This window comes from Barbus barbus (genome assembly GCF_936440315.1).
Source record: "Barbus barbus genome assembly, chromosome: 43".
Taxonomy (NCBI): Eukaryota; Metazoa; Chordata; class Actinopteri; order Cypriniformes; family Cyprinidae; genus Barbus; species Barbus barbus.
In genome coordinates, this window is record NC_136721.1 from 4,354,937 (window position 1) to 4,382,487 (window position 27,551).

A 27,551-nucleotide genomic window follows, 5' to 3' on the forward strand; every position below is an offset into this window, starting at 1 on the left:
ATTCTTTGATTTCAAGGCCTGTGAAAATGACAAGATCAAAACACGGGCTAAAAAAAACTAAACAAAAAGGTTGCATTTATTTCCAGTCAACACAAAGAAATACAGCAACAAATCCAAATCAAACCATTCTGCAAAGTACACAACTCATTTCTCACACTGTCTGCATTGGCCTGTTGTATTAACAGCCTGCTACAATTGATATTCCACAAGAGGCTGCAGCACCAAGTGCAAGTAACAAGTACAAATGCATTCCCTGCCTGACGAATGAAGTTCATAGATTGACATTAACAATTTGCCTTGTGCTAGCCTACAACTAGTGGGCATACATACAGGGCACCATCCTGCACAGTTCGAGTAGACAACACCAACATTTCAAAAATACATGTCTGTAACACTGTGCTATGATGAGTGCAGGGCTGGCTCATGCTCAGTCCTCTAAGGTCCACTAGAGCTTCACTTGGTGGAGCGGCGACTGGGTTCTGAGGCGGTTGGGGGAGGTGGGGGTCCCCGGCGGTCCAGGTCCTCAATGTAGAACATGATTAGTTTGCGGCGTTCTTCTGGGACGCAGTCTAGGACCAGGTAACGTTTATCATTTTGAAGAATGTTCTCAATATCATTTAGGTGCTGGTCTGACTCTTGGATCAACTTTCGTGATCTACAGAAAATATGAGATAGCTTTAACAAATAGAAGTTAAAACCTAGATGATACTCATGTTCCTAATATGGCTAATTACATTTGATATATAGTCATCATTTGCTCACCAAAACATGAGAATTTTTGAAAATGAAAGAAACATGCGCACCTATATGTGATGAATTTGGTTTCTTTCATGAGAGTTCTGAAGTCAGCTTTGGCTGTGATATATTTGTCCTTTATGTAATCCTCAAATTCACGTTGTTTCTTCTAGAAGAGATGAGGGAAAGAAAAAAGTCATTGATGTTGAGGCCAAGGTAAAAAAGGCAATATGTCAACTAAATTCAACTCACTCGATCACTGCTGGAGAACTTGATGCAGCGTGGGTCATCTTTGATGATCTTCTTCACTTCCTTCCATGTGGTGGTTAGGGTGATCTATGATTAAACAGTTACACAAGCAGCGTGAACGCATTGACAATACATATCCTAAGGTTCAAATAATTATATAATCACATCAAATAATCAAAATAATGTTCAGATTTGATATTTAACTTAAATTTGACATTTTTACGACTGGTACTTTATACAAGCTCAAAACTGTTCATCCCTATTTTTCTTTCTATGTTCAGATCTATTAAAGTACAGATCTTTCTATGCCATCTATTAAAGAAAAGATCTGACTGATCATGTCTCACTGGAAAGTTTTCAGAACAATAATTTATACTAATAACTTAATTTAATAACTAGTCGTGATGTATTGAGATAGATAATAGATAATAGATGGCATAGAAAGATCTGTACATCAAGTCATTTAACAGACCTTTTCACCAAATTAATACTAATATTCTTGTCAATAATATAAGAAACAATAAAAAATAAATAAAATATTATAAATCATTTAATATACTATAGTAACAGCAACATTATACATATAACAATAACATTTACACTATAACAACAATATTATATAATGTCGTTTGTTGTTGTTAAATTATTTTATAAGAACTTAATTTCTATATAAATAAGAATAGTAATTACTATTATTAAATATATTATAAAATAAACTTAGCTATTAGAAATAATGATGATTATATAATAATTATTCATATTTAATAATAATAATAGTAATGACTATTCTTAATTATCTTTATATAGAAAGTCTTTATAAAATAATTGAACAACAACAACAGAAATCATGATTTATTATATATTGTTGTTGTGATCTCACCATGGAGGTCTCATCCAACAGCTGCCTGAAATGTTCCTTCTTCCTCTTGGTAAGAGCCTCCACATGTTCGTCAAACAACTTCTCCTTCTCATGTCGCTCCAGCAGAGCAGAAGACTCCCACCGGTGATCTTTACGCAGATTGCGCCTCGTTTCTGACCAGGAAGCATCCGTTGACCTTACCTATGTGTAAAAAAATGAAATATGAAACGAAATACGAAAATACAAAATCAAATACAATGAGAAATACAGCAATTGTCACTGACCATATCTGACAAGAGTGCTTTAAAGTGCTGGACAGCTTCTTCTCGTTTATGCTGCTCTCTCTCTCGGTCAATCTCTTTGGTTTGTTCAGATCGAGCTCTCTGCACCTCCCGCTCTCGCTCCCTCAGACTGGCCTCGATACGAGCCTGCCGTTCCAGCTCTTTCTCCTTCTCTGCATCCACGTTCTACACAACACAAAGACACTTATATTCAATACGCTTTTCTAGTCTCAGTCTTCTTGGTGTTTCGTCCTGATGACTCAATAAGACCAGGGACACCGTTCTAACCTTCGCCTGCTTCTCCACATACTGTTTGTACAGTTCTTCTCTAGCAGCAGAGCTCTCCACGGCTTTGTAGCGCTGGTCCGTCTCCAGCTTGTCCTTCACTTTGCTCCAGCGCTGAGAGACGTCCACACGGTGGTCTGACAGTAAATCGAAGAAGTCCTGCTTCACCTGCACCCAGAAACACAACTTGACTTCATTTGTCAGGGCTTACCAGAACATCAAAAAATTCTAACTCAAGCAACATCCTGTTGATTCAAGTGGACATTTCAGGATGGTTGTTGGAAGCTGGTGACAGACCTTTTCTACTTTGTTTTTGGAGTCTTCCTTGTCCTTCTTTCTCCAGGCTGTCATGAACTCGGTGAACATGGCCTCTCTGTCCTTCATCTTCTCAATGGCCTTGAAGCGAGGATCTTTAGAGTGTTTTGCTGCAAACTCACTGAATGTGGTTCTAATAAGTGAAAGGAAAATTGGCATAAGTGGCAAGATTTCAGGAGGCCACACAATACCTGTATGTAATGTAGAGAAGGCCTAACTGAAACAAACGACGCACCTATTGTGAAGTTTGGCATCTTCCATCATCTTCCTGAAGTCATCTTTAGCCTGCATGAGTTTGTTCTTCTTCTCCTTCCTCTCCTCTTCAGCACGAGTCTTCACGTACTGATCGAACACCTGCACCGTGAATGGAGATTAAAATCGCAAAGCTGCCCACTTATGCTCATTCAGCAATCCACTCAACGCCGAGCGCTCCTCTTACCTGTTTCCTCTCTTTAGGGTTGAGCAGCAAATATCGAGGGTCAAACACAATCTTGTGCACCTCTTTGTCCCAAGTGGAAAAAGCAGAAACCTGCAGGTATGAAGTGGACAAAAAGATGGCTTACCAATATACCAGAAAAATGGTAAAACACCACGTTAATTAATTAACAAACATCATATGGGAGTGACTTAAAGAGTTTAACTTGTATTAAACCCACAATATTCCTTTAAAACCATATAAAATTACAAATGACACACAACTGAAATCTTTTATCAGTCAACACCTACAATTACTACTACTGCAAAATACTGATAGACATGGACATTAAAATATATGTTTAGCTTCCACATATTTTTATGCGATTAAATAAAATCAAACAATACAAAATACTTGACCATTATACAATGCAATAGTACATTCTTCTGTGGTAAATAATAGGAATTAATTGTCATTTCATGCAACAATTTAGGAGCAGATAGTATGACAGATAGAGATTCTAGTATACTACCAATACACCAATACAACTGTCAAGTAGGACTGGGCGGTATGACTACTTGTTGCACATTATTTACAACTGTTATTCTCTTAAGGGCAATTCTGTGCTTCTTTCATATATTTTGATATGACAACATGGACTCGATCTCTCATTTATTCAACTGGTGCATTCTTTTGTCTCAATTATAGACTGTGCTGAAAATGAAATAGGAGGACTTCAGTATATATAATACTGCTGAGGTGCTCGTCTTGTTGCCAGGACAAACAGAAAGCTATTTTATTATAATATCAAGCAGAAATTTTGCTATAATAACAAACACCTACATTAGTTTTAACACCGTAACTGTTGGTTATTTATGACGCAAGCAATTTAGCAAATTAATATAATATTCAACTGACTTTTGGTCACGGATGTCATTTATATGAACTATTTCACATCTTCTAATATGCCACAATCAATAATATTTAGAATGTGAATTCTAAAGGTCATTGCACACTGAGTCCGAAATTTTTGCATGCGTTTTTTCCGTATTCCTCATCCCTTCCTATCAAAATGCATGCTACGGATGCGAAAACACAGAAAATCGAACCTGATACAAATTTTTTTATGACGGATGAAAGTTTCGGAGGCAGTGTGTAAATGTGATTGACACAACGTGAGGTCGTATTTATTTGTGACCCTGGAGCACAAAACCAGTCTTAAGTCGCTGGGGTAAATTTGTAGCAATAGCCAAAAATACATTGTATGGGTCAAAATTGATTTTTCTTTTATGCCAAAATTCATTAGGATATTATATTAAGATCATGTTCCAAGAAGATATTTTGTAAATTTCTTACCATAAATATCAAAACTTCATTTTTGATTAGTAATATGCATTGCTAAGAACTTAATTTGAACAATTTTAAAAGGTGATTTTCTTGATATTTAGATTTTTTTGCACCCTCAGATTCCTGATTTTCAAATAGTTGTATCTCAGCCAAATATTGTCTGATCCTAACAAACCACACATTAATGGAAAGATTATTTATTCAGCTTTCAGATGATGTATAAAGCTCAATTTTAAAAATCACACTTAAGACTGGTTTTGTGGTCCAGGGTCACATTTTTTAACGTGTGAAAATTCTGGACTCGGTGTGCAATGACCTTAACTCTTGTAAAATTGATTGGTGACTTCTCTCATAAAACTGCATTTCTCCCAGTAAAACAAAAAAAACACTTTATTAAACATACTGAAGTCTCTCCTACTTTGACAAAGAACTACACTTAAGCGGCAGCCTTTCTGGCACACCCAATTGTCCATAATTGTAAATTGTCCATATTTCAGATAAACCAATGGTTGTTAAATATGCAAACTTTTTTCTCAATTCATTTCCAGCATAAATTATCTGTACACTTGTGATAAATAACTAATTATAGATGACGTACACAATTACCACGATATAAACACTCTGATAGAACATTTTGATCATACCGCCCATCCCTATAGTCAAGCACAAATCATCTAACATGACCTCACTCAGAGCAATTCAGAAAGGACAGGTAAATAAACGGAGTGACAGAAAGAGCAGAGAGAAATTTAAGACTCTATATTACATAATATCAAAGAATGATAATAACAAGAATGAACTAAAGATTGTACCTTGGTGGGCTTCCATTCAGATTTATGAGTCTAACATTACAGAGCTGGTTAGAGTATTGCGTTGGATTGAAGTGTTTTACCCCTCTCTCCAGCAGCATGTCCCTGAACTGGTTCATGCGGGCCTCCAGGGGCACCAGGGCCCGATCACGAGTGGCCTTCAGCTCGGCCTCCACGGCCGCATCTTTTTCTGCGTCAGCCTCCTTCATATCGTCCTTCCTGTCAGGGAGAAGAGGAGGAGTGAAAGGAAGAACTTAATTTTAGAACACTTTAATTTTTTTGGCTTCTACGCTTGTAAAAAAATAAAATAAAATACATTTTGGAGAGGATCTCTGAAAATGGAAGATTTCCCCCTTATATTGTTGAGAGAATTGACGTCTCTATCGAACAGAAATCTATTTACTACAACTATCAAATGGTTGAGATATTTAAATTTCATATAATATTTTGTAGTTAACATATCAATGCATTAAGAAAATATAGGCCTATTTCTAGAAACTGCTCAAAACTGTAAAACGTGGTTGTTGTCAAATTTAATAACTAATGGCATATAGAAATTAAATCATATTTAATTTATAGAATGCGTCAACATTTTATTTCTGACAGCCCTACTACACAAATTTATTTGAATTTTAGAAAGCGTGTCTAAGCACTGCATTATCTTTGAAATCTGCGCACAAACGGGTTATTCTGAAATTTGCAAGTTAGAAAAGATGTCAAGTAAAAAATACATTCGTAATTTTGCTTTCAGTTTTTTTTTTATAAATCCCATCAATTGCATCAATACACATCCTTGAAGGGCTGAAGTTTTGATTGGTTCACTGGGGTTTGCCTAATGGAGGCTAAAGAGAGGTCAAACAAGGTGGGTTACCTTGGAGGCCCACGTTGGCATCGCCAGAGCTTAGAAGCGTTCCCTGAAAAATAGTCCCCAGTGCAACAGGACCACTGTTTGGGGTCAGGGGGAGGCAGGCGTGAAGGGCACTGATGGGAAACAGTGACTGATTTGATTTGGTAAATGTTATGGAGTCACCACTTTTCACAGACCCAAACTAAAGATTACCACAGCTAAGACAAGTCAGCATTGGGTGCACAAAAAAAAAGGGAAAAGAAAATGCCGCCGAAGATTTCTTTAACTGTGACACAAAATGGTCCAATCAACATGTCTTATCTCGAACGGAAAACAGCCCCATTTCCTTTTCTCTTCATATGACAAGAAATCAAATTTTCATGTCGCTTCTATTTTCTTTTGTTATAGTCCAAAAGCTAGGTGTTCTGCAGGGGTGAGTGTTTGGCCCCTTCTCGTTCCTGCTGAAAGCTGTTGGTACTTACTTCCTCTTCTTAGCCTTAGAAGGCTCATCGTCCAGTGTGTCCTCTATGGTTGTGTCAATCTCCTCTTTGTTGAAACCTGCAATGAGCAATAAAGGTGTGTGTTGGTTTTGCTATATTACTGTCAACAAAGAATCTTAGTTCACAAGCCATTTAAAACTGTCACAGAGGGTTTCACCTATTTTCTTGTTGTCATCTAGCCCCCTTTTGTGGTGGGGTTCTTGAATATATTTGTCCACATCAGCACGTCCCACCAGCTCCTCAGGTCGGTCCCACATGGACAGCCGTGTGGTGGGATTGTAGTAAAACACACGGTCATCTCCAGTCCAGACTACACACCTAAAAACGTGAATATGTAAAATTTTTATGAAACCTTTTGAACAAACTTGCAGACTTTAATCACTTAAGCAACAGAGAAAGGAGAAAGGCTCACCAGGGAGTACCAGGAATTGGGTTTGTGGCTACAGGTTTTGCCTTCTGAGCTGCTTTTTCCTCCTCTGTCATCTCTTCTTCCCTGGGCACCTACAACATCAAAACATCATCAATATTATTATTATTATTTTTTCTTAAATTTTCAAAGTTTGTTTTAAACAAATTTAAATGACCTGCAAACTTTACACTGACCTCTTTAGAACCACCAAAGCTGTCAGCTTTGGCTTCCATGTCTATATCCCTTAAAACTGAATTATCATTGTTATGGCCATCTTTAACCTTGTCACTGTCCTTATCTGCTCAGAAAAATAAAATATGTTTCTGAATATAACATACGCAGTTCAACATTTTGGGTTCAGCACAGTGAGTCAATGTTAATGGTCAGTGCATTTAACAACAACAACAGACCTGAGGCTTCAAGCCTTGCTTACCTCTCGCTTTTAGCTCAGAAGGTTTTTCCCAGGTGGACTCCAGAGTGCGATTGTTATAATAATACATCTTCCCATCAGCTGTCTTGTACTCAGACCATTCTGGAAGTGTAAGAGCCCCTGTAAGAGATGCAGGAGCTGCAGTGAAAGCTAGCTGGGGATGCATCATGGGTACAAGAGGGGCCATCCCTGGCAGCACACCTTTAAAAATAAATTGCATTCAGCAACAAATAAAAAGTAAAATAAATTATGTTACACACACACATATACATAAACAAAACACACATACATTTTACACATATACATATATATACACATATACATACGACTACTTATTTTAAATATGTAGAAACTATAACATTTTTATGATTTATGATTATTTATCTTGATGACATTCCCGTGCTTAGAAATCAATTTTAAAATGTCGTTATATTTTTAGCGTGCAATACTAAGTGTAAGTCTATGCACCTTGTTCACGTCACTTTGTAAGAAGAGGGCGCCATCTACTGACAGTTATTCAAGTATACATTTAGCTAAACTAACTAGACAACTCAACCTACTTTTAAACTTCTTTCTACGTACCAGGCAGTGGGATGTGCATGCCAGGCAGGGGCACTCTAAATGGAGGTACCATGACCGGCCGGAATGCTGGGATTGCAGTGGCCGGCTGGGCCACGGGCAGGCCAGGAGGGAGACTTTGAGGCAACAGCGGCATTGTCTGTACTGTAGTGACTGCAGCGGGTACTGTAGGAACACTGACCACAGCAACAGGGGTCACACATACACTAGCAGGAGGTGTAGAAGCCACTGGAGGCATCCCAGAAACAACAGAAGCTACAGGAAGAAGCACAGGGAAGAATGAATGTGTGATTAAAAGATAATATCAAGACAAAACACTGTATATTTATCATATTGGCCATGAGTACTCAATTTTATAAGGCCAGTTTGTATTTTACAGACCACTACATGACCCATAATTCCTTTTCTGTGTGTAATACTCACTGGTGGAGGGTTGGGAGGCAGCGGGGGCTGGACTGGTGCTGGGGTCAGGACTGGTGCTGAGGGTGTGGGTGGGGGACAGGCTCTGAGTGGAGACTGGCTCGGGCACAACCGTGGTAGCACTGCTAGCTACAGTGGAGGCAGCGCTGTTAGGAGCCGATGCAGCTCCTCCGGACTGAGCTACCATTAGAGGATTGAGCTCTGACTGCTGGATGATCTTTACTCCCTCTGGTTTGGTCCAGGCCGACTCACGTGTCCGGGCGTTGTAGTAATATACCTGGAAGAATGTGGTGGGAAGGTTTTAAAAGTCCAAGCAGGCTAATGCTAGGATTGGGTCAGGATGGTTGATTAGTTGTCCAACCACTATCCAGATAGGAAGTGCTATAAAAAGTGGTAAAAATACCATGAAAAATATAAGTCTTGTGTTTTATCATCTGAATCATGCTGTGGCTTAAATGTCATGAAAATCAAGCATGCAAAACATACATAAAGCACATACATTTGGATTCATGCTGAAGAGAGGTAGGTGAACCCAAGTTTATTCGTATAGCACATTTCTCACACAATGGTAATAACTGAATGGAACTTAATGTTTTTAGATTTGTGGAAAAAAAAAAAAAAATTTTGAAAAGAAAACATAAATATAGACCTTTGGGGATACGATGCCCAAAGAAGGCCCCAAATGGCATGTTGCTATGTGTACATCTGTGATAAATTTTACAATTTAATACTTACTGTAATTCAAATTGTTATTATTTAGTGGCACAATTCTAGAGAAATTGAGAATCACAATCATTTTTTGGTTTAAAATAGAGATCACAATTTTCCTACAATTCTGAAGAGACAACTAAACAAAATTTAATAGAGGTTCTGACAAAATGTTAACTGCTACAGTCCATTTCTTAAACAAAATTCTCTAATTTTAAATTAATTTAAAAAAAAACTATATCATGAGACTATATCATGAGGACTTCACTTGTTTCATTATGAGATGAATTAGTGTTTTTAAACAAATCTATTTAAATAATTATTGAATGACAAATAGAATTTCATTTTACTTTAAAAAGTGCTTGTCGCCACCTACTGGTACAACAACAATTACAAAGCAATCCTTATCTGAAGCTGAAGTTACTTTTAAAAGGTGACTCACTCTATCAATAACTGAAGTATAAACTTTTATACCAGAACATCTGTGATCATCTTAATGTTTTTTACGCAGAAATAATAATACTGTAATGAGAATTTGTGAAGCTGTTCATATCCATTCATGACAACTGCTCTCTCTGAGTCAGCGACAGCACAAATGCAAAGAGATTGTTGTCATTTAGGAATGAGATTAAGTGGATATTTAAAACAAGATTGCAATGTTTTAACTATTAAGTGTACAACTTTATTATTCAGTTACATTTATTTTACTTTAAAAAACAGTTTGCTACCTTTCCTTCTGGTGTGGGGTTCTCTACCCAGATTTCATCACTAGTCAAGCCCGAAACCGCTCCAATTCCTGGCGATGGGGGCATTCCAGGTGGAAAGATCATACCAGGAGGAGGAGGCATGTTACCCATTGGTGGAGGCATGAACGGCGGCCTCTGTGAAAAACACAACAGGATTTTTGATATTTAAACATTCGATCAGTCTCTTATAGTTTGCGTATATTTTTGTAATAGCACCTACCTGCAGGTGTGGGGGTCCAATAGGAGGGGGCAAAGCTCCAGGTGGGGGCATATTGGTGTCAAACGGTGGTCTACCAAAAGGGGGTCTAGGGGGTGGTGGAGGTCCTCTCATCATGGTGAAGGGTGGAGGTGGGGGTCGTAGTAATGGAGGAGGTCCTCGTAACACTGTGGTAGGTGGTGGAGCAGGGCTACGAAAACGTAAAACTTGCTGTAACACCATCCTACGAAAAAAAAAAAAAATCAGTAACTCGTGGCACGAGATCTCGCGAGATCAGATGTCTCGCGAGATCCGACTGGTCTCACGAAAACGTGAAAATATCCTCACAAAACATTTTGCAGTGTTTATATTAGAGCTCCATTAAGCATAAAAAAATTGCGATCTTGCTTCAAACACCCACGCGATCTTATTCCTGAATGACAACCACTAATTGTCTCGACAATGACGGCTATGTCTATTACGACTGTTTAACATCGCGAGTGCCAGTGGATCGTGAGAAGCACGTTTTGTCGCTGCCCATGTTAATGAATCAGAGGGTCGGCCATCATCACGCTTCTGATGTGAATACTGTCATATGGGTGGCGACAAAACACGCGCTGCTCACACCAACAACTCCACTAACACCTGTTTCACATCGTGTCTTAAAGACATTCAAATCTGCATTCATGCTGCTGCTGATCCAGAAAGAGCAACACAAACAGTCTTTTCAACCACACATCATTATTTCTGTGTTACAGACATTTAAATAACAGAAGTAGGCCTACTGGGATAAACGTTTATAGTTTGGGTATAAACACTTATTGTCTACAGTAGCGATCAAAGCGAAAGTATCTTAACACTTGTATTGTAACGCTTATCTTCCGTCAGGAGCTGGCGACAACCCGTTTAAAAAAAATGTATTTGACATTGAATCATTCATTCAGGAGATTTAAATAATGAAACGATACGCTGACTCCATTGAATTTTTATTTTATTTTGTTCAAATGAATGTATATTTTTAAAAGATTTAAGCAATTTTGTCAGAACCACTAGTAAATTACGTTATTTTGTTTAGTTTTCTAATATAAATATATATTTTTTTATTATTATTTTTCCCCCAGAATCATGAACTGCAATTTATTTATAAAAATTGTGATTCTCAGTTTATCCAGAATCGTGTAGCTCAAGTTTACATGTTCTTTATTACTGCCACAGCCATGTCACCCTGCAGCCTGTTGCCCACTGAAGCTAAGCAGGGTTGAGCCTGGTCAGTACCTGGATGGGAGACCTCTGGTGAAAACTAGGTTGCTGTTGGAAGAGGTGTTAGTGAGGCCAGCAGGGGGTGCTCACCCTGTGCGGGTCCTAACGCCCCGGTATAGTGACAGGGGACACTATACTACCAAAAAGCACCGTCTTTCGGATGAGACGTTAAACTGAGGTCCTGAGGTCTCTCTGTGGTCATTAAAAACCCCATGGCACTTCTCGTAAAGAGTAGGGGTGTAACCCCGGTGTCCTGGCCAAATTCCCTCTACTGGCCCTTGTCTATCATGGCCTCCTAATAATCCCCATCCACTTGATTGGCTCTATGACTCTCTCCTCTCCACCTGTAGCTGGTGTGTGGTGAGCGCACTGGCGCCCTTGTCCTGTGGCTGCCGTCGCATCATCCAAGAGGATGCTGCACACTGGTGGTGGTAGAGGAGAGACCCCCCCACATGATTGTAAAGCGCTTTGGGTGTACAGCAATACACAATAAAGCGCTATATAAATGCATCATTCATTCATATAATTCATTAAAATAGAAGTTTAATTTCATACAGTACAGGTTGATTTAAAAAATGCACCTAATTTTTTTTTGGCATTTTGTGTTTTTCAGTGGAATAAATTACTATTTTTCCCTATATATTTTATCATTGAGGATTTAAAAAAAAAACAAAAATCTGGTCTCGTCTCGTTCTCGTGAACCCAGTCTCGTCTCTCGTCTCGTGGGATAAGTGTCTCGTCACACCCCTAGTTAACTACCAATATTCTTGATATGCAAAACCTCAACTTGGCTTTCACTGCACAGTAAAAGCTAAATGACAAAATGATAAAACTGGTCAAGACATGCAAACGATTCGGTTTATGTGATAACACAGAAGAAACACCGGTGTTTACACAACCTGGCATGGCAATTTATTACGCATTTAATGAATTTCTCATGTAAAATATAGAATGGGATGTGCTTACTTTAAAAATAAATAAATCACTATTCGGAATAGACAACTAAACAAAACGTAACTTTTTAAAATCAGTTTGAATGAATGATTCAACGACTCTTATGAAGACTTCACTTGCTTCATTACTGGACGAGTCTGTGTTTTTGAATAAATCTCTTGAAAGAACTATTCACTTTTTTAATAGTTGTGTTTGAGTCCCTCAGTGTGAAAAGATGGATCTCAAAATCATACAGTCACTCCTGGAAAGTGTTCAAATGTGAAAAAGATGAATCTGAAGGATTTTTCTGAAGAACAGTGCTCAGTTTAACTGTTCTGGGCCTGTATTCACAAAACATTTTATCTCACCACTAAGAGTTCTCCTAAATAGCAGTAAAAGTTTTCAGCTAAGAGTTTTCTCTTAAAACCTATTCACAAAGCTGCTGAGACAAACTTTTACTAAGGAATAGAGAGTAAGGGGGCGGGGTTGACCTTGTTGACATAAGCATGCTTATTAACTATGCACACAGTGATTGGCTGATAGGGGTCTCTGACAGATATTTATTCATAGAAATATTGTAGAGCAGGATATTAAGTTGTCATATCCAAATAAAGCTTTAAAAAATAATGTTAATTGCCACATTCAAATAAAGATTTTAACATGCAGGCTAAGTGTCACGAATTAAACAAATATATGTTCAGCTAATTTGCAGGGGCGTTTCTAGGATTTCATCTTTAGAGATACAAATTACCTAAATAAACAGTATTTTACTGTGCTTATGAAAACAATTACAATTATCTATTAAAGTTCATTTTAGGATAGTTAGTGACTTAGGAGGCCTCTTCAGTATTCAGTTACAAAATTAGGATGATTTTTAGAGTTAAAATCTTCATTTAAAACATTTAAATTTGAACGAATATCACACATAAAAGCTCAAATTAATTTAAAGCTGTGGAATTTAATCGCACGAGGACAGAATTCACTTCATTTTCGGTTTGTGTCAAATTATAAAAGCTAAAATACACAATAAACATGGCATGTAAAACATCTCTTATCCATAAAAAGATGAAATGTCATAAAGATAAGACAGCAAGCACATTTTAACAAGCCATTAGTTGCTAACGGGGAATATTAACATTTTATTGATTAATAAGCTATTGTTAAGCGTATAACTTTGCTTCCCATGCGCTTCTGGTCACGCGTGAACTATTGAAGCAGAAAAATAAACAGAGAGTGAACGTTTCCGAAGCTAGCAAACATGCTAACTGCGCTAAACTGCGCCAGAGCACTCTTCCACCACTCACACTATAACACAGGCTCATATAGAGCTAAGATAAAGACTAGGGCTGTCATACTGAGTCCTTTTAGCGTTATCTGACCTGTTCTCCCCGAGTCCAGCACTCTCTCCTTCTATGTTCTCCGCCATCGCTCCAGAAATCAAACACACTGCAGCTGAACTTCCGGTTTGTGAAGCACTTCCTCACACTTTCCTTCTACGTCATTGAATGGGTTTACTGATCATTACAATCTTTAATCAAAAAGTCATGCTATTTAAATCATTATAATCATTATGAATCACTCAATTTATCATGTGGCATATTGTACAATTGAGGGTTTTAGCAATATTTTACACTATCACTAGTTTATTTTTCTGCTAAACAATATGTGACCCTGGACCACAAAATTAGTCATAGGGGTCAATTTTTCGAAAAATTGAGGTCATCTGAAAGTTGAAAAAAAAAGTTTTGCATTGATGTATGGCTTGTTAGGGACAATAGGCAACTATTTGAAAATCTGGAATCTGAAAAATCAAAATACTGAGAAAATTGCCTTTAAGATTGTCCAAATGAAGTTCTTAGCAATGCAACTAATCACAAATTAAGTTATAATATATTTATGGTAGAAAATTTACAAAATATCTTCACAGAACATGATCTTTACTTAATATCCTAATGATTTTTGGCATAAAATAAAAATCGATAATTTCTGACCCATACAATGTATTTTTGGCTATTGCTACAAATATACCCCAGCGACTCAAGACTGGTTTTGTTGTCCAGAGTCACATATTCTGAAATGTAAATAACATTTTACACGTTTTGATAAGATGGCCAACTTGTTTGTCCTCTGAGGGATTCTATAGGCTATCATAAACGCACACAATTAAATATTTCAGTTTGACTGGAAACAGCACACAAGTATTGTTCAAAAGTAGCACTAACTTGCTTTTTTTTTGTTTTCTCCACACACACATCTGTCATTTCATCTCAAGCACTGTTCACACACCGACACCACTGTCTCCTTGGTAAATAAATAAATAAGTGAACTTCATATTAAACCTCATTAGGTTCCAAATGGTTGGCCATGGAGGAAATAATGCAACAGCTGGTTGCATTTTTACCATTTAAAATTATTTGTACACAATAAATGTAAAAATGGCTTATATTTATTTTGATTATCATAATAGTAGCAATAAATATTTGTATAATGTACATTTGAATATTATAAGATTAAAAGTCCCGATGTGATGTAGGATTAATACAGTCCTGAAAAGTCACAGCCATTTACAAAATCAATATGAATTATGCTTTTTTTTATAAAATGACTGGCTATGGCCATTTAAAAAAAATAAAAATCTTATTCAATGACATGACGGTGGGAACCCTGGCTGCCAACATGCCTCCAATCGGAATTCAGCCGGATTTGTTTCATAACAGATCCTGAATCGGTTTAAGTAATTTCCATTGTTTATGAACACGCAGACACTCTTTAAGGCAAGAAATTTGAAACATTTTATTTTGTAATACAACCTCAAAAACTATTGTGGTTGTTATAAGAACTGAAAAATTGATTGGTAAGATATATCACAATCGTAACACTCTAGTGCAGCCCTGTCTAAGGAGCAAACAGGAAGCCAGAAGTCCAGAACTAAAGATTGTCCATCTAACTGTCATCATGGAGGCAATATTCACAATTCAGGACAGGCACCTCATGCCTCAGATCTTCATAGTGGCTCATGAAGTCAATGAGATGGCTAGAATAGCTTGAACGTGGAATGGATCTGTGGGAGAAAAAGAGAATTTTGTTTTCAGCCTATGAAAAGTGCGGCATTACAAATCTTTTCTACTATAAAATGTTCATTTGTGTATCTCTATTCACATTACAAACCCAATGCAATAGTAGGAAGAGGTTTTCAGAGCTTACTCTGCTGGGTAAAACTGCTGGCCAGTCTTGTGGAGGTCTGCAGAGAACATGCAGTGAGGAGCAGAGAGAGGACATGGATCTGTGTTGATAAAACCTTGTTGCATCTCCATGGCCTGGGTAATGTTGGCTGACAAAAGCATTGTGATGTTTTTAGCGCGAGACGTAATTTGGTCACAAATGTGGTCGACTGAGATTAATTTGTAATGAACATGAAATATTCAAGGCATAAGCTATATAAATAAGTAGCAGAACCTGGAGAATTTAGACTGTTCTGCCCTCTCGCTGATGTTAGGTGCTCTGGGTAAGAGTTAGGTCTCTGTGCCCATGTCAGAATGAAGGGTGAGGAGATTTGGGTCGCAGGGACGACCGGTGGCCTTCTGGATGCAGAATGCTTCTTTTTCACTTTGCATGGCTGATAGACCCAATCTGTGTTGATGAGAATGAGACATTTAGAGAAACTACCTTTCAACTTTGAGATTCTGCATATGCTCTTTGAATCTTTCTCCATAGCTTACCTGGGTACTTCTCCATGTGTCGTGCCATGATCCTGCGGGCTTCTTCGTAGTATGGCTTCTTCTGCTCTTCAGACAGTTTGTGCCACTCTAACCCCAGCTGAACACTGATGTCACAGTTGCTAGCTTTAGGGTTGGCCTTAGACAAGGAGGGTCGGTGGATCTTTGACCATAAGAAGAAGGCATTCATGGGTCTTTTGATAGAAACTTTTTTGTTCTGAGATCTTGCCACCTCACTTTCTGCTCACAGAGACAACGAAACAAGGAAATGTCACTGAATCCATCATTTAGCTTTTTTCATCTTCACTATTTTGGTCTAATGAACCTTTTAATAATATGCGAATGTACCATTTATCTTAATAGTTATTCTTTAAAATTAATATTTCAAATGTTTTGTAAGTATAAGTGTTTTTTTTTTACAGAACATAAAGCCTACCTGCTCCAGAAGGCGGCTGGGAGAAGTTCAGACCTTCAGTATTGATCCGCACAGAAGCCTCGCTGATTGGCTCACGGTTTATTACAGACGCCGCGCTGATTGGCTGATGGGTTACGTTCGGAAAATAAGACTCGCTGATTGGCTGATGGTTCATTTTTGGGAAAGTCGCCTCACTTGGTAAATTCCAGTTAAATGACCGCGGCGTGTCTTTAACGGAGAAAACGTTAAAAGAGGAAAGCGCGTTATCAGTGGTTAGCACCGTTGAAGTTTGACCTGAGGGATAAAGCGGAAATGAAACCCAGTCGGCGTTGTCCTGTTCAATCCCAAAATCTCCTGTTAATGACCTGTTGATCGAGTTAAAGACCTGTTGTCTGTTAACTTCAGTTGGTTCACTGACGGCGGGGATCGTCAAAGGAGGACCAGGTTTCTTCAAACTCAAATTTTCCTCTTTTTTGGCACATTTTGGTAACGGTTCATCAGTTGTCGAGTCTTTTTCATCGTCTCTGAACCTCTTCTTAGCTCTCATTTTGGGGTGTTTATCCATTCGCTTGCCAGTATGTCGAAACTCAACAGTAATGGTCAGCGTCCTTTAAGAAAACAAAAACAAACAACGGCTATCAAAAAGCACGTGACCACGCAAATACAGAAAACATGGACGTAACGTACTTTTATTAAAACGTGCATTTCATAAAAAATCCTACATATTTATTTTAAAACTGTATTTCACTTGATATATAACTTAGGAAGTTTTGATAGCAGTCAAAAAGCTAGTTGTACAAACCTGCAGATATTTTCAATGTATTTTCGTAACTCTTTGTAAATATTCAGCTCTAAATTAAAGGGTGAATTCGGGTAAATTGGGACACCACTTTTGCCATTGAAATGACCTAATAAACCTGAATATTTGTATATAAAATAATAATACACAATATTAGTTTTTTTAAATTAATGCGTTAAAGTGCACAAGTTTGAAAACGAGCAAAGAATGGAGGTAGATTAGTGTTATGTGAATAAAATATATAGAATAAAATGTAATTTCACCAGTAGATGCCTGTTTAGTCCTATTCACATACAAAAAGGCTAAGAAAAAAGTTGTCAGGCATAATTACAAGCCCTAAAAATTAGAATAAATATAAATACAATATTTATAATAATATACAATATCAATAAAATCTAAATATAACATTTTAGCAGCCTTACATTTGGGGTCAAGTCAGGGTTGTCCCCTCTAAAATTTGGCCTCTTAACTTTCTAAAACCTGACATTTTAAATAATAAATAATAAAATCTGTATTTCTGTAAATTACTTGCATAAAATGCATATACATATCAGTTGTCACTATCTCCCAATAACTAAAAAGATGAAATTTAATTGTGGGAGGCTAAACATATAATGCAATAAAACAGTGATGACAGATGTACAAATTCCTCAAAAGCCTGATCATGTTTGATACATGTTTTTTGTTTCAGAAAAATGGATAAAGTAAATTAAGTTGCTTCATTAAATAAATAAATTTACTTTATAAAAATCTGTAAAGATTTGACAACCTGTGAAGATGATACTAAAAGGCTTTTTACTACTAAAAATGTATGAATTATCAAATCAAAGGACAGATGGCATGTAATGATTGTATAACAGTTTTTCTCCCATTTTTGTACATTGATAATTTAGAAACCATATAAAACATGATACAATAGACTTATTGTGGTGTGGACACTGGAGGGAGCCACAGGACATTACTGAATGCAGCCCGCTTCCATTAAAGCACAACTCATCCTCTAAAGTGGATTATGGAGATGCCAAGATATTTCAGATAAGTTGTCATAATACCAGATACTTTACTGTCAATTCAAAGCTCATCATCATTATATTTTTATTAGATTTTGATGGACATGATTTCAATAGAGGCACTATCTTTGAATTGGAAAAAAAGAGAAGCAAGAAACAGTTTAAGGAACAATATCAACTATTAACTAATGAGAATGCTAAAAGTCTAGCCACGATTAAAGTCACAAAGCCAACTTTTGATGAAATCATTTAATGTTAAAGTTTCTCAGTACAATAAAGTCAAAAACTGAAATCTGAAACGAAACTATAATGAAAGAGCCGCTCGATTTCATGTTTCTCTTTACATTTGCATAAACTAAGAAGAGTTTACTCGATTCACTCATGTCTAGACGAATGTATATATTCACAGGATCTCTGTATGTTAAGTATTAAAATAAGAAACTAAACCACTATGGAATAAATCTAAATAGTAATAAAATAAAGATTTGGTCGTTTTGAACATAATGCCTCAGTGCCTGATGGAGGACCCCTCGTAAAGCAGCATATGAGAAAATGGACAAAACCAAACGTCAAGAAAGGAAAAAACAAAAAAAAGTGACGAGTCAACTTCATTTGGGGTTCACCATGCCTTCATCGATTCCATAGCCATCATATAATCCTGTGACAGACATTTCATAAATCTAACACTGACCCGCAACAATGCTTGAAACTGTAAAATCGACACACATGCAAGAAAAGGATATAACGGATATGACTGTTATTATGAGGCATTATAAATACCAATTCAAGTAGTTACTAGAAATGTGTAACACTACTCCTGCTACCGCCAAAGACGAGACACATTAGATGAACGTATGTAGCACTATCCCCATCCAGATCATTCAAGAATGTAATGGCTTTCACTTTCATTTAAAAGGTGGCCATTTCACAGGCAGGCACACTTCAAATTACGGTCAGGCAGCTTGCTACACAAAAGCACTCAAACTATATCTACAGATATAGTCGGTTTAAAAGAAAAAAGAAAAAAAAGTTGACCATATTCATCTAAATAACAGGTGCTGGAGTGATAACGGAATATAAGGAGTGACTGTATATCTGACAAACTGTAACAATTCAAACCAAAAACATGAGTAAATATTAAGGACCTGTGGTAAACTGTTCCATCTTATACCATCTGAGAAGTGAGTAAAATAATTTATATTTTGCACACCAAGATATTTACAAATCAACCCTTTGCGGCCTTTAAATCACAGCATGAATAATGCAAATTATGAGGTAATTTCTGAAATCAGTCGTATTTGAAAAGTGAACCGGGCCGTAATGAAAAAAAAAGGAGTCTATGATGTTTCTGTTTTGAAACGGACGGCGGAAAAATGTACCAAACTGCACAGAGTCATCTTTTTTCCTTTAAAAGTATATACTATGCTAAAAAATCCACCCTTCGATTATCAACCCCACATGAAAGAAAAGCAGATTCTTCTGTGTGTTTTTTTTTTCTCAGTATCTGTTAACGAATGATGAAAAACGATTGAAGAGTCGTGACACGGACTAGTTTTGTCAGTTTTGTCCATTTTACTGGATGCAGCTCCTTCTATTGAGAAGGTGTATTTGGACCGTTAACCCTCTTGGAGTGATTCACCCTTCATTTCCCAAAGTTGCCAAAGTTTGCAAAGGCATCTTGTTTAGGTTGCACCATGGCGGGGTTCATGCCCTGGCCAATCCCCATGCTGGGCATGCCCAGGGCACCTTGCAGGCCTATTCCAGCGGGCATCATATTCATGCTCACGAGTCCTTGATTGATAGGCATCCCTCCGATGCCCACAGAGCCCATTCCCATGGTGCCTGTCGCCATAGTAGGAGGCATTCCCATGCCCATGGTCCCCCCGGCCATCATGGGGTTCACTCCTGGTCTGGGAGCGGCCGCCGAGGGCTGGGCATTCAGTGTCATTCCGGCGAAATTCTGGGTGACCATATTCAAAGGTGGCTGGACACCTAAATGAGAAATATTATAATTAAAGCACAAACAGATAATACATGCAGTTGCTTGTAACTGATGATTACCTCAAATAACAAACTTATATCAACTCAAGGCAAGACAATCTGATCTGAATCATAAAGATAATTGTCAGAGTAGAAAAAAAAATTAAAATTAGAATGCGATAGATTGTTTGGGATTTCTAACCTTGCTGCATCATGGTGTTGAGTGTGGGCTGTGTGGGTTTGGGAGGGTTCAGGCCTGCAGACAGGAAATCCAGGCTGATGTTCACGCTTGGGTCTGACCAGGTGGCAGGCATCGATACCTTCCCACCTGACTGCTGTAGTCCCATCTGCTGAGGCAATAACGGGCCGCCTATTGTCTGACAAGAGGAAATTACAGTAAATTATTTCTTATAAATTACAACAGAATATACCCTATTTAACTCGAAATAATTTCAAATTACAGCACAATTTTTAAAATGATGATTTGCAATAATAGAATACTGAACAATACAGTGACTGTACTGCAGCACTTTTTAATTGTAATATTTTAGGCAACTCATACTTTTCATAAAACAAAGTTGGTTGATTTATAAAACCACTAATAATAGAATAAAGCTGGATTAACAACATATATCCATTTAATTCAACCCATATATGAACTCCAAACTGATTCACTGTGAGGACAAAATGCATTCATATATTCTCGAGGCAGGGATGCAAAGCCATCGGGGGTGAAAAAGGTCTCAAAGTCTGCATTCTTCCCCTTAGAGTTAAATGCTGAAATGTCATCTTTAAAATGTTGATTTACAATAGATTTTAGCATGAGGATACAGGGGGGAAAATCCTCCCTCTACATAACTTGTGTAATCATTTAAAAAATATTTCAGTTGTCTCAAGCCACATTCACACCATTTTCATGAAACCCATTCAATGATGAAAATAATTATCTACAGAAAAAAAATTCTGTATCTTCTAATTAATAATCTTTTGTATTTTCTTCTGAGTGTAACGGATTATCAAACAAGAATAAGCTTGAATTGAGGGGTGGGTTTATGTCGACTAATATACACTTCAGCTAAATTCACCTTTTAGTGCTTAATCATATTCTGTACTCACACAGTTCAGTAGTTTACAGGAGTAACAACCACATTCTATAACCAAATTAACTGAAAAATTCAGGTAGCATTTGCAAAAAATCCTCTTTTATGAGTGGTGCAGGTAATGACAGGCTACAAGGAACATCTTAACTCAGTAGTGTTGCCAGATCTTGCTAGAAAAAAGCAAATAAGAACAAGACCATAATAAACTTAAATTCAAAAGCTGTCTTGAAAAAAAGCCAAAATGGCATAACCTGCCAATTTTATTAACTGTATATCGTTTTATAAGCCAAGCCCAAAGATGCTTTAAAAGCATCACTTAAAATATAACTTAAAAAATAAAACTTCATGAACACGCTCTTCGAAGCAACCTTCCAAAACATAGTTCATAACAATTATAAATTTAAATGCAGATGTCACTCCTGAAACTTTAAGGTGTTTGTATGTCACCTAAATGCTTGGAGTCCTGCATACGTCATCAGCCAGAAGGTCTGCTGTTTCTCAGGAAGGTCCAGTTATATCAGGGGTGTCAAACTCAGTTCCTGGAGGCCCTCCAGGAACTAAACTCTGCAGGGCTGCAGCCCTCCAGGAACTGAGTTTGACCCCCCTGAGCTACTTCATTATGATTGAACATTACATGGTCCAAAAAAAAGTGCAGGTGCACATGCACAACTCTCACCTACTTTGAGGTCAAAATGTATACCTGCTATGCAAAGCGCATACAGGTCGGTGAATCTGCTGTTCTAGGAAACCTTTCTGACGAACCGAACAGACTTTTACCTGTGATCTGGACAGAGGTGTGGTTGGGTTCTGCGGGCACATGTTGAAGGTCATGCTTTGGGATGTGCTGAGGCTGCTGTTGTTGGGGGTCATCAGGTCAAAGAGGTCAGCGGAAGCCGGTTGGGTGGATGTGGGCGCGGGGGCGGCTGGAGCGGGCACATCACTGAACAGATCTGGGATGGCAGACGGAGCATTGACAGCAGGAGGACTGGTGGAGGAGAAGGCGTTCCAGTCACCAAACTCACCTTTACCAGTAGACAGCGAACCTGAGGAGATTAAATCGATGAGAACCATTAAATAAAAAAAATAATTAAAAAAAGACATACATACCACCGTTCAACTTTTGGGTCAGTGAGATTTTTTTTCCCCAAGGGAATTAATACTTTTATTCAGTAAGGATGCATTAAATTGATCAAAAGTGACAAGACTTTAACAATGTTACAAAACAAAAATCCCATTTTTCAAATAAATGCTGTTCACTAAGGAAAGCCCGTTTCTGCCACTAAATAAAAATTTATAAAGGATCATTGCGACTTTTTATCTAACAATTTTGACATTTTTCTTGCAATTGCGAGTTTATATTTTACAATTCTGACTTTCTTTTCTCAGAATTGCATTATACAAACTCGTATTGCAAGATAGAAGTTCAGAATTGCATGATATAAAGTTGCAATTGCACGTTATAAAGTGAGAATTCTACGATGAAAACAGTAATTTAGTAATAATAATTTAACTCGCAATTGAGTTTCTCACAATAAAAAAAAAAAAAAAAAAATCAGAATTGTGATTAAAATGGTCAATTGCAAGATATAAACACAATTACGAGAAAAAAAAAAATCTGAATTGTGAGTTTACATCTACCTTTTCTCGAAATTGCGATTTTATCACACAATTTGAGAAAAAAAGTCAACAACTGCGAGATGTAAAGTCAATTACCGTTTTTTTTTTTTTTTTTTCATAAATTCATCAAAGAATTAAATTATTAAGCACCACAGCAATTTTCAACTGTGATGATGATAAAAGTGCAAATCAGCATGTTAGAATTATTTCTGAAGCATCATGCGATACTGAAGACTGGAGTAATGATTCTGAAAATTCAGATTTGCCATTACAGGAAAAATTTAATAATAATGTATATTAATACAGAAAACAGTTCTTTTAATTTGTAATATTTTTACAATATTTTTACTGAATGTTTGATCAAATAAACGTAGCCTTGTTGAGCATACGAATGAACATTTTACAACCTGAACTAAAAAAAAATGTTACCTTTGATATCATAGTGAGGATCCCTGGGGACCTTAATTTTTTTTCTTTTCGTCTCTTGTATGTTTATGCATATTGGTTGCACCACATGACATTTATATATTTCCAAGGTTTGACTGGGGAAAACCTTAAGCTGAATCATCTTTTCCAACTGTTCCTGTCATCAGAAAGTCAAGTCAAGTCAAGTTGAGCTTTATTGTCATTCTGCTACATGTGTGGACATATAGTGGAACGAAATGTCGTGTCTTGCAGGACCACGGTGCTACTTACTAGTTAAACATAAGATAAACATACAACAATGCAAGTATAATAAAAAAACAAAAAACAAAAAATAGAGCGTCTGACCATACATATACTATAAATACTATAACTACTATACCTAGTTGCCTAGACATACGCAAACTGAGACTGTACAAAAACTTTACATATATACTGTACATGAAATTGTGCAAAAAAATAAAAAAATAAAATATATATTTTTTAAATATATATTTCGTGCATTAAATTGTTGTGCAGATTAAAGAGAGATTTTGTGGGAAGCAGCGCATAGTGCAAAAAGATTTGTAGTGCAATGCTCAAGTAAACATTTTCTTATTGAGTCTTTGTAGCAGGGAGTGTTCATAGAAAATGTCTAGTGTGCATATAGTGGGATGAGTGCATTACTACAGGTGGTTTGTATAGCCCACTCACCTGTGTGTAGCACACTCAGAATTGCACTTAGGAAAAGTTGTCAACTGTATTAATGAGTTGGGTGGGTGGGGGACAGGGAGATTGGAGTTAAGAGCTCTCACAGCCTGGGGAAAAAAGCTTTTGAGCAATCTGACAGAGCAAGCTTTGATACTCCGGTAACTTCTACCTGATGGTAGGAGCTGGAAGAGGTTGTGGGAGGGGTGGGTGGGGTCTTTCACGATGCTGGAGGCCTTGCTGGAGCATCGTGCAAGGAAAATATCCAGGATGGAGGGGAGAGGGGCACCGATGATCTTTGCGGCAGTGTTCACTGTCCGTTGTAGGGTCTTGCGGTCAGCAGCACTGCAGTTCCCATACCAGACAGTGATGCAGGTGGTCAGCACACTCTCAATGGTGCCCCTGTAGAAAGTGGTGAGGATGGGTGGCGGGAGACTTGCCCTTTTCAGCCGGCGGAGAAAGTGGAGGCGCTGTTGTCCCTTCTTGTTGAGTGACGTGACGTTGGTGGTCCAGGTAAGATCCTCTGAGATGTGCACCCCCAGGAATTTAGTGCTGCTGACTCTCTCCATGGTTGAGCCGTCGATGGTCAGTGGGAGGTGGTCAACAGAGTTTCTCCTGAAGTCCATCACAACCTCTTTTGTCTTACATTGAGGGACAGGTTGTTAGCACCACACCATTTCGCCAGCTGTGCCACTTCCTCTCTGTAGAGCGTTTGATCGTTGTTGCTGATGAGGCCTACCACAGTTGTGTCATCAGCAAACTTGATGATGTGGTTGGAGCTGGACTTGGCAGTGCAGTCGTGAGTAAGCAGCGTGAAGAGCAGCGGGCAGAGCACACAGCCTTGTGGGGCACCTGTGCTCAGTGTGGTAGTGCTGGAGGAGTTGCTGCCGACACGGACTGACTGAGGTCTTGCAGTTAAAAAAGTCCAGGATCCAATTACAGAGGGATGTGTTAAGGCCCAGCAAGTTTAGTTTGTGGATGAGCTGTTGTGGGATTATAGTGTTGAATGCTGAGCTGAAGTCGATGAAAAGCATTCTTACATAAGAGTCTTTCTGTTCCAGGTGAGTAAGAGCTAGGTGGAGAGTGGTGGATATTGCATCGTCCGTGGAACGGTTTGGACGGTATGCAAACTGGAATGGGTCCAGTGTGTTTGGGAGAGTGGACTTGATGTGATGCATGACTAACCTCTCAAAGCACTTCATCATAATTGGGGTCAGTGCTATGGGACGATAGTCATTTAGACAGGACACGGGTGACTTCTTTGGTACTGGAATTATGGAGGTGGATTTGAGACACGTGGGGACGACTGCCTGGCTCAGCGAGGTGTTGAAGATGTCTGTTAGGACGTCCGTCAGCTGTGCAGCACAGTCTCTCAGTACACGTCCAGAAATCCTACTTGAACTCTGTATTTATGCTTACATACACGTTTATTCTTCATTTGTGTTAATTTGCCAACTGACAAGGTTATTGGTTGACTGTTGTGTGGCTGTTCTTGAGGACTTCTAACCGGATCCTCACATGTACACACACACTGCTCTTAAGGAGTGAGTCTCTGTCAGGGGAGATGGGGCATGGATGATGGGAGCTGACGTGTGTCTGTGCTCATAACACTCAGCAGGTAGCAGCTCCATCTGGACCCCTCAGTCACTCATCAATATTTCACTGTGTCGTGTGTTGCTACTCCAATCATATTTCAGACAAGCTAACAGAATTGTCATCCTCCTGCCCACCAGCAAAGTGCAACTCGCTCTACATTGAACCGAGGCCCAGGGAGGGAAGAGGATGATGGGAAAAGTCAACACAAGCATGCCCATTTCTCTCTGTAAAGTGGAATACGTGTCGAATAGCTGTAATAATTTTCTAAATGCTAAGTTAGGACAAACTCTGCAGATGCTACGCCTAAAATTATTCTCCACACCACAAAATGAGAAAAAAAAGGCGAATAAATAATCATATCAATGGGACACATCAACTAAATAAATCTTAATGACTGCAGCACTTCTGTGAAATCAGTTTTACGGTATTTATTTATTTTGTATTTTCCAAATTGTGCTTTTTTTCTGTTTTATTTTTAGTTAAATTATATTTTAGTATTCAAAAAGCATGTCTAACCAACTGTAAAAATTAAACTTATACAATTTAACATTAATTTATTACACGTTTAAGAAAAATGACATTTTTACAGCCTAATTAAATTATTAAAATGTTTCCCAAATTTCGTTTTATTTTCCCAAATTCAGCCTTTGACATTTTAATATTTTTTGGGGGGATTCTATTTGAATTGTTTTATTAAATTTTAACAATCAAAGCATGTCTAATGAACAAAATTAATACAACTTTAACAATTCAATTTTTTTTTTTAAATAATAGACTTAAATGTTTCATTTAAAAAAAAAATAAAAAAAAAAAAATAATAATAATTAATATATATATATATATATATATGCTGTCTGTTTGAATTTTTCTGGCTTTAGAATTTAACGCAAATGTATTATCAAAAATGGTGACAATTACAATTAAACAGTTACTCTTATTTTTATGGCAAACAAAGTGCTTCAAAACTATGGTTTATTGTTAAAATGAAAACATGGAAGAACAAATGTTTTATTTCTTAAAAAAGTTAAAAATTCAAAAGTTAATTTTAATTATTACTATTATTATTTCTACTTTGAGAAATACATTCTACTGTACAATAGTACTATAAAGTACCTGTGTCAAATTTTCAAGTTAAACCACACTTTTTTTTTTTTTTTTTTTACATGTTAGAGCTTCTTTGTGTATCTGATGATAGCTGTCTCAAATCAAACGGTGAAAAGCTCATGAAGTGACTCTCAGAGCAGCTCTGGAGATGAAGTTTGTCCTCATATAGTGAGAAGGTAGACACTAAACCATGAGCGTCACACGTGCTTGAGTAGTGCGTAGTAGTAGACAAAACTGCACCATTAATTCACACAGACACACAGAACATGCAGACTTTATATTTAAATATGAATACAACTTTTGCTTGAAATGAAAATAAAAACTCGGTAATGAAAATTAAAAACTCTGCCACCCGTAAGTTTAAAACCCTTGAATTAGCCCAATGCTTCACTGACAGGTGATATTACTGATGAAATAGTACTTATGGTAATGCTTTACCATGAAAAATTCACAGTGAGACATTTAAAGTTTGCAAGATATTGTCTGATGAGCTAAAAAGACAGATTTGGCCCTTGTGCAGGTGTGTACTGTTCAGTTGGGTCACACATACCAGCAGCTGACGGGAGACTGACAGAGGCAGCAGGTGAGGAGAAGTCGGCAAAGTCACCAATCAGATCGGAGTTTCCACCTGCAAAACATTAAGATGAGACATATATGGTCTTTAGAACGCAACTATACATAGCTTACAAAACAAGTTAAAAAATCTGGGGTAGGTAAGGTTTGTAATGTTTTTCAAAGAAGTCTATTGTGCTCACTTAAACTTCATTTATTTTGAAAAAAC

The 27,551-nt window shown here is 37.5% G+C and overlaps 3 protein-coding genes across 5 annotated transcripts in view; all 3 read right to left on the bottom strand.

The window, feature by feature from the left end:
• Positions 1–49: 49 nt before the first annotated feature.
• On the bottom strand, positions 50–13,799 carry LOC306862075 (transcription elongation regulator 1-like). 2 transcript variants are annotated; one of them, XM_079404682.1, is made up of 20 exons: positions 13,703–13,799; positions 10,155–10,374; positions 9,917–10,069; positions 8,484–8,757; positions 8,064–8,315; positions 7,485–7,682; positions 7,246–7,349; positions 7,055–7,143; positions 6,800–6,960; positions 6,625–6,700; positions 5,379–5,514; positions 3,164–3,253; positions 2,960–3,078; positions 2,707–2,857; positions 2,413–2,577; positions 2,128–2,310; positions 1,865–2,044; positions 988–1,071; positions 804–904; positions 50–655 (listed from the first exon to the last, which is right to left on the bottom strand). In XM_079404682.1, exons 1-20 carry the CDS (start codon positions 13,747–13,749, stop codon positions 454–456), a joined length of 2,985 nt encoding a protein of 994 aa, XP_079260808.1. In that variant the 5' UTR covers positions 13,750–13,799; the 3' UTR covers positions 50–453. The 2 variants fall into 2 exon arrangements, with proteins under 2 accessions (XP_079260808.1, XP_079260809.1); XM_079404683.1 differs by having other exon boundaries at positions 7,485–7,601; positions 13,703–13,786.
• Positions 13,800–15,094: 1,295 nt separating this feature from the next.
• LOC306862714 (uncharacterized protein) lies at positions 15,095–17,087 on the bottom strand. Of its 2 annotated transcripts, none has more exons than XM_079405636.1 (5): positions 16,476–17,087; positions 16,043–16,279; positions 15,780–15,953; positions 15,528–15,654; positions 15,095–15,384 (listed from the first exon to the last, which is right to left on the bottom strand). In XM_079405636.1, exons 1-5 carry the CDS (start codon positions 17,017–17,019, stop codon positions 15,267–15,269), a joined length of 1,200 nt encoding a protein of 399 aa, XP_079261762.1. In that variant the 5' UTR covers positions 17,020–17,087; the 3' UTR covers positions 15,095–15,266. The 2 variants fall into 2 exon arrangements, with proteins under 2 accessions (XP_079261762.1, XP_079261763.1); XM_079405637.1 differs by having other exon boundaries at positions 15,492–15,654.
• Positions 17,088–18,500: 1,413 nt separating this feature from the next.
• The window catches only part of LOC306862713 (clathrin interactor 1-like), a 35,474-nt gene continuing 26,423 nt past the window's right edge, over positions 18,501–27,551 (bottom strand). The window contains exons 9-12 of the mRNA XM_079405635.1: positions 27,321–27,398; positions 22,121–22,386; positions 20,446–20,620; positions 18,501–20,255 (exon numbers count right to left, since the gene is read on the bottom strand). Coding sequence (XP_079261761.1) covers positions 19,906–20,255; positions 20,446–20,620; positions 22,121–22,386; positions 27,321–27,398 — 869 coding nt within the window. The 3' untranslated portion in view covers positions 18,501–19,905. The remainder of the gene's footprint in view (positions 20,256–20,445; positions 20,621–22,120; positions 22,387–27,320; positions 27,399–27,551) is intronic.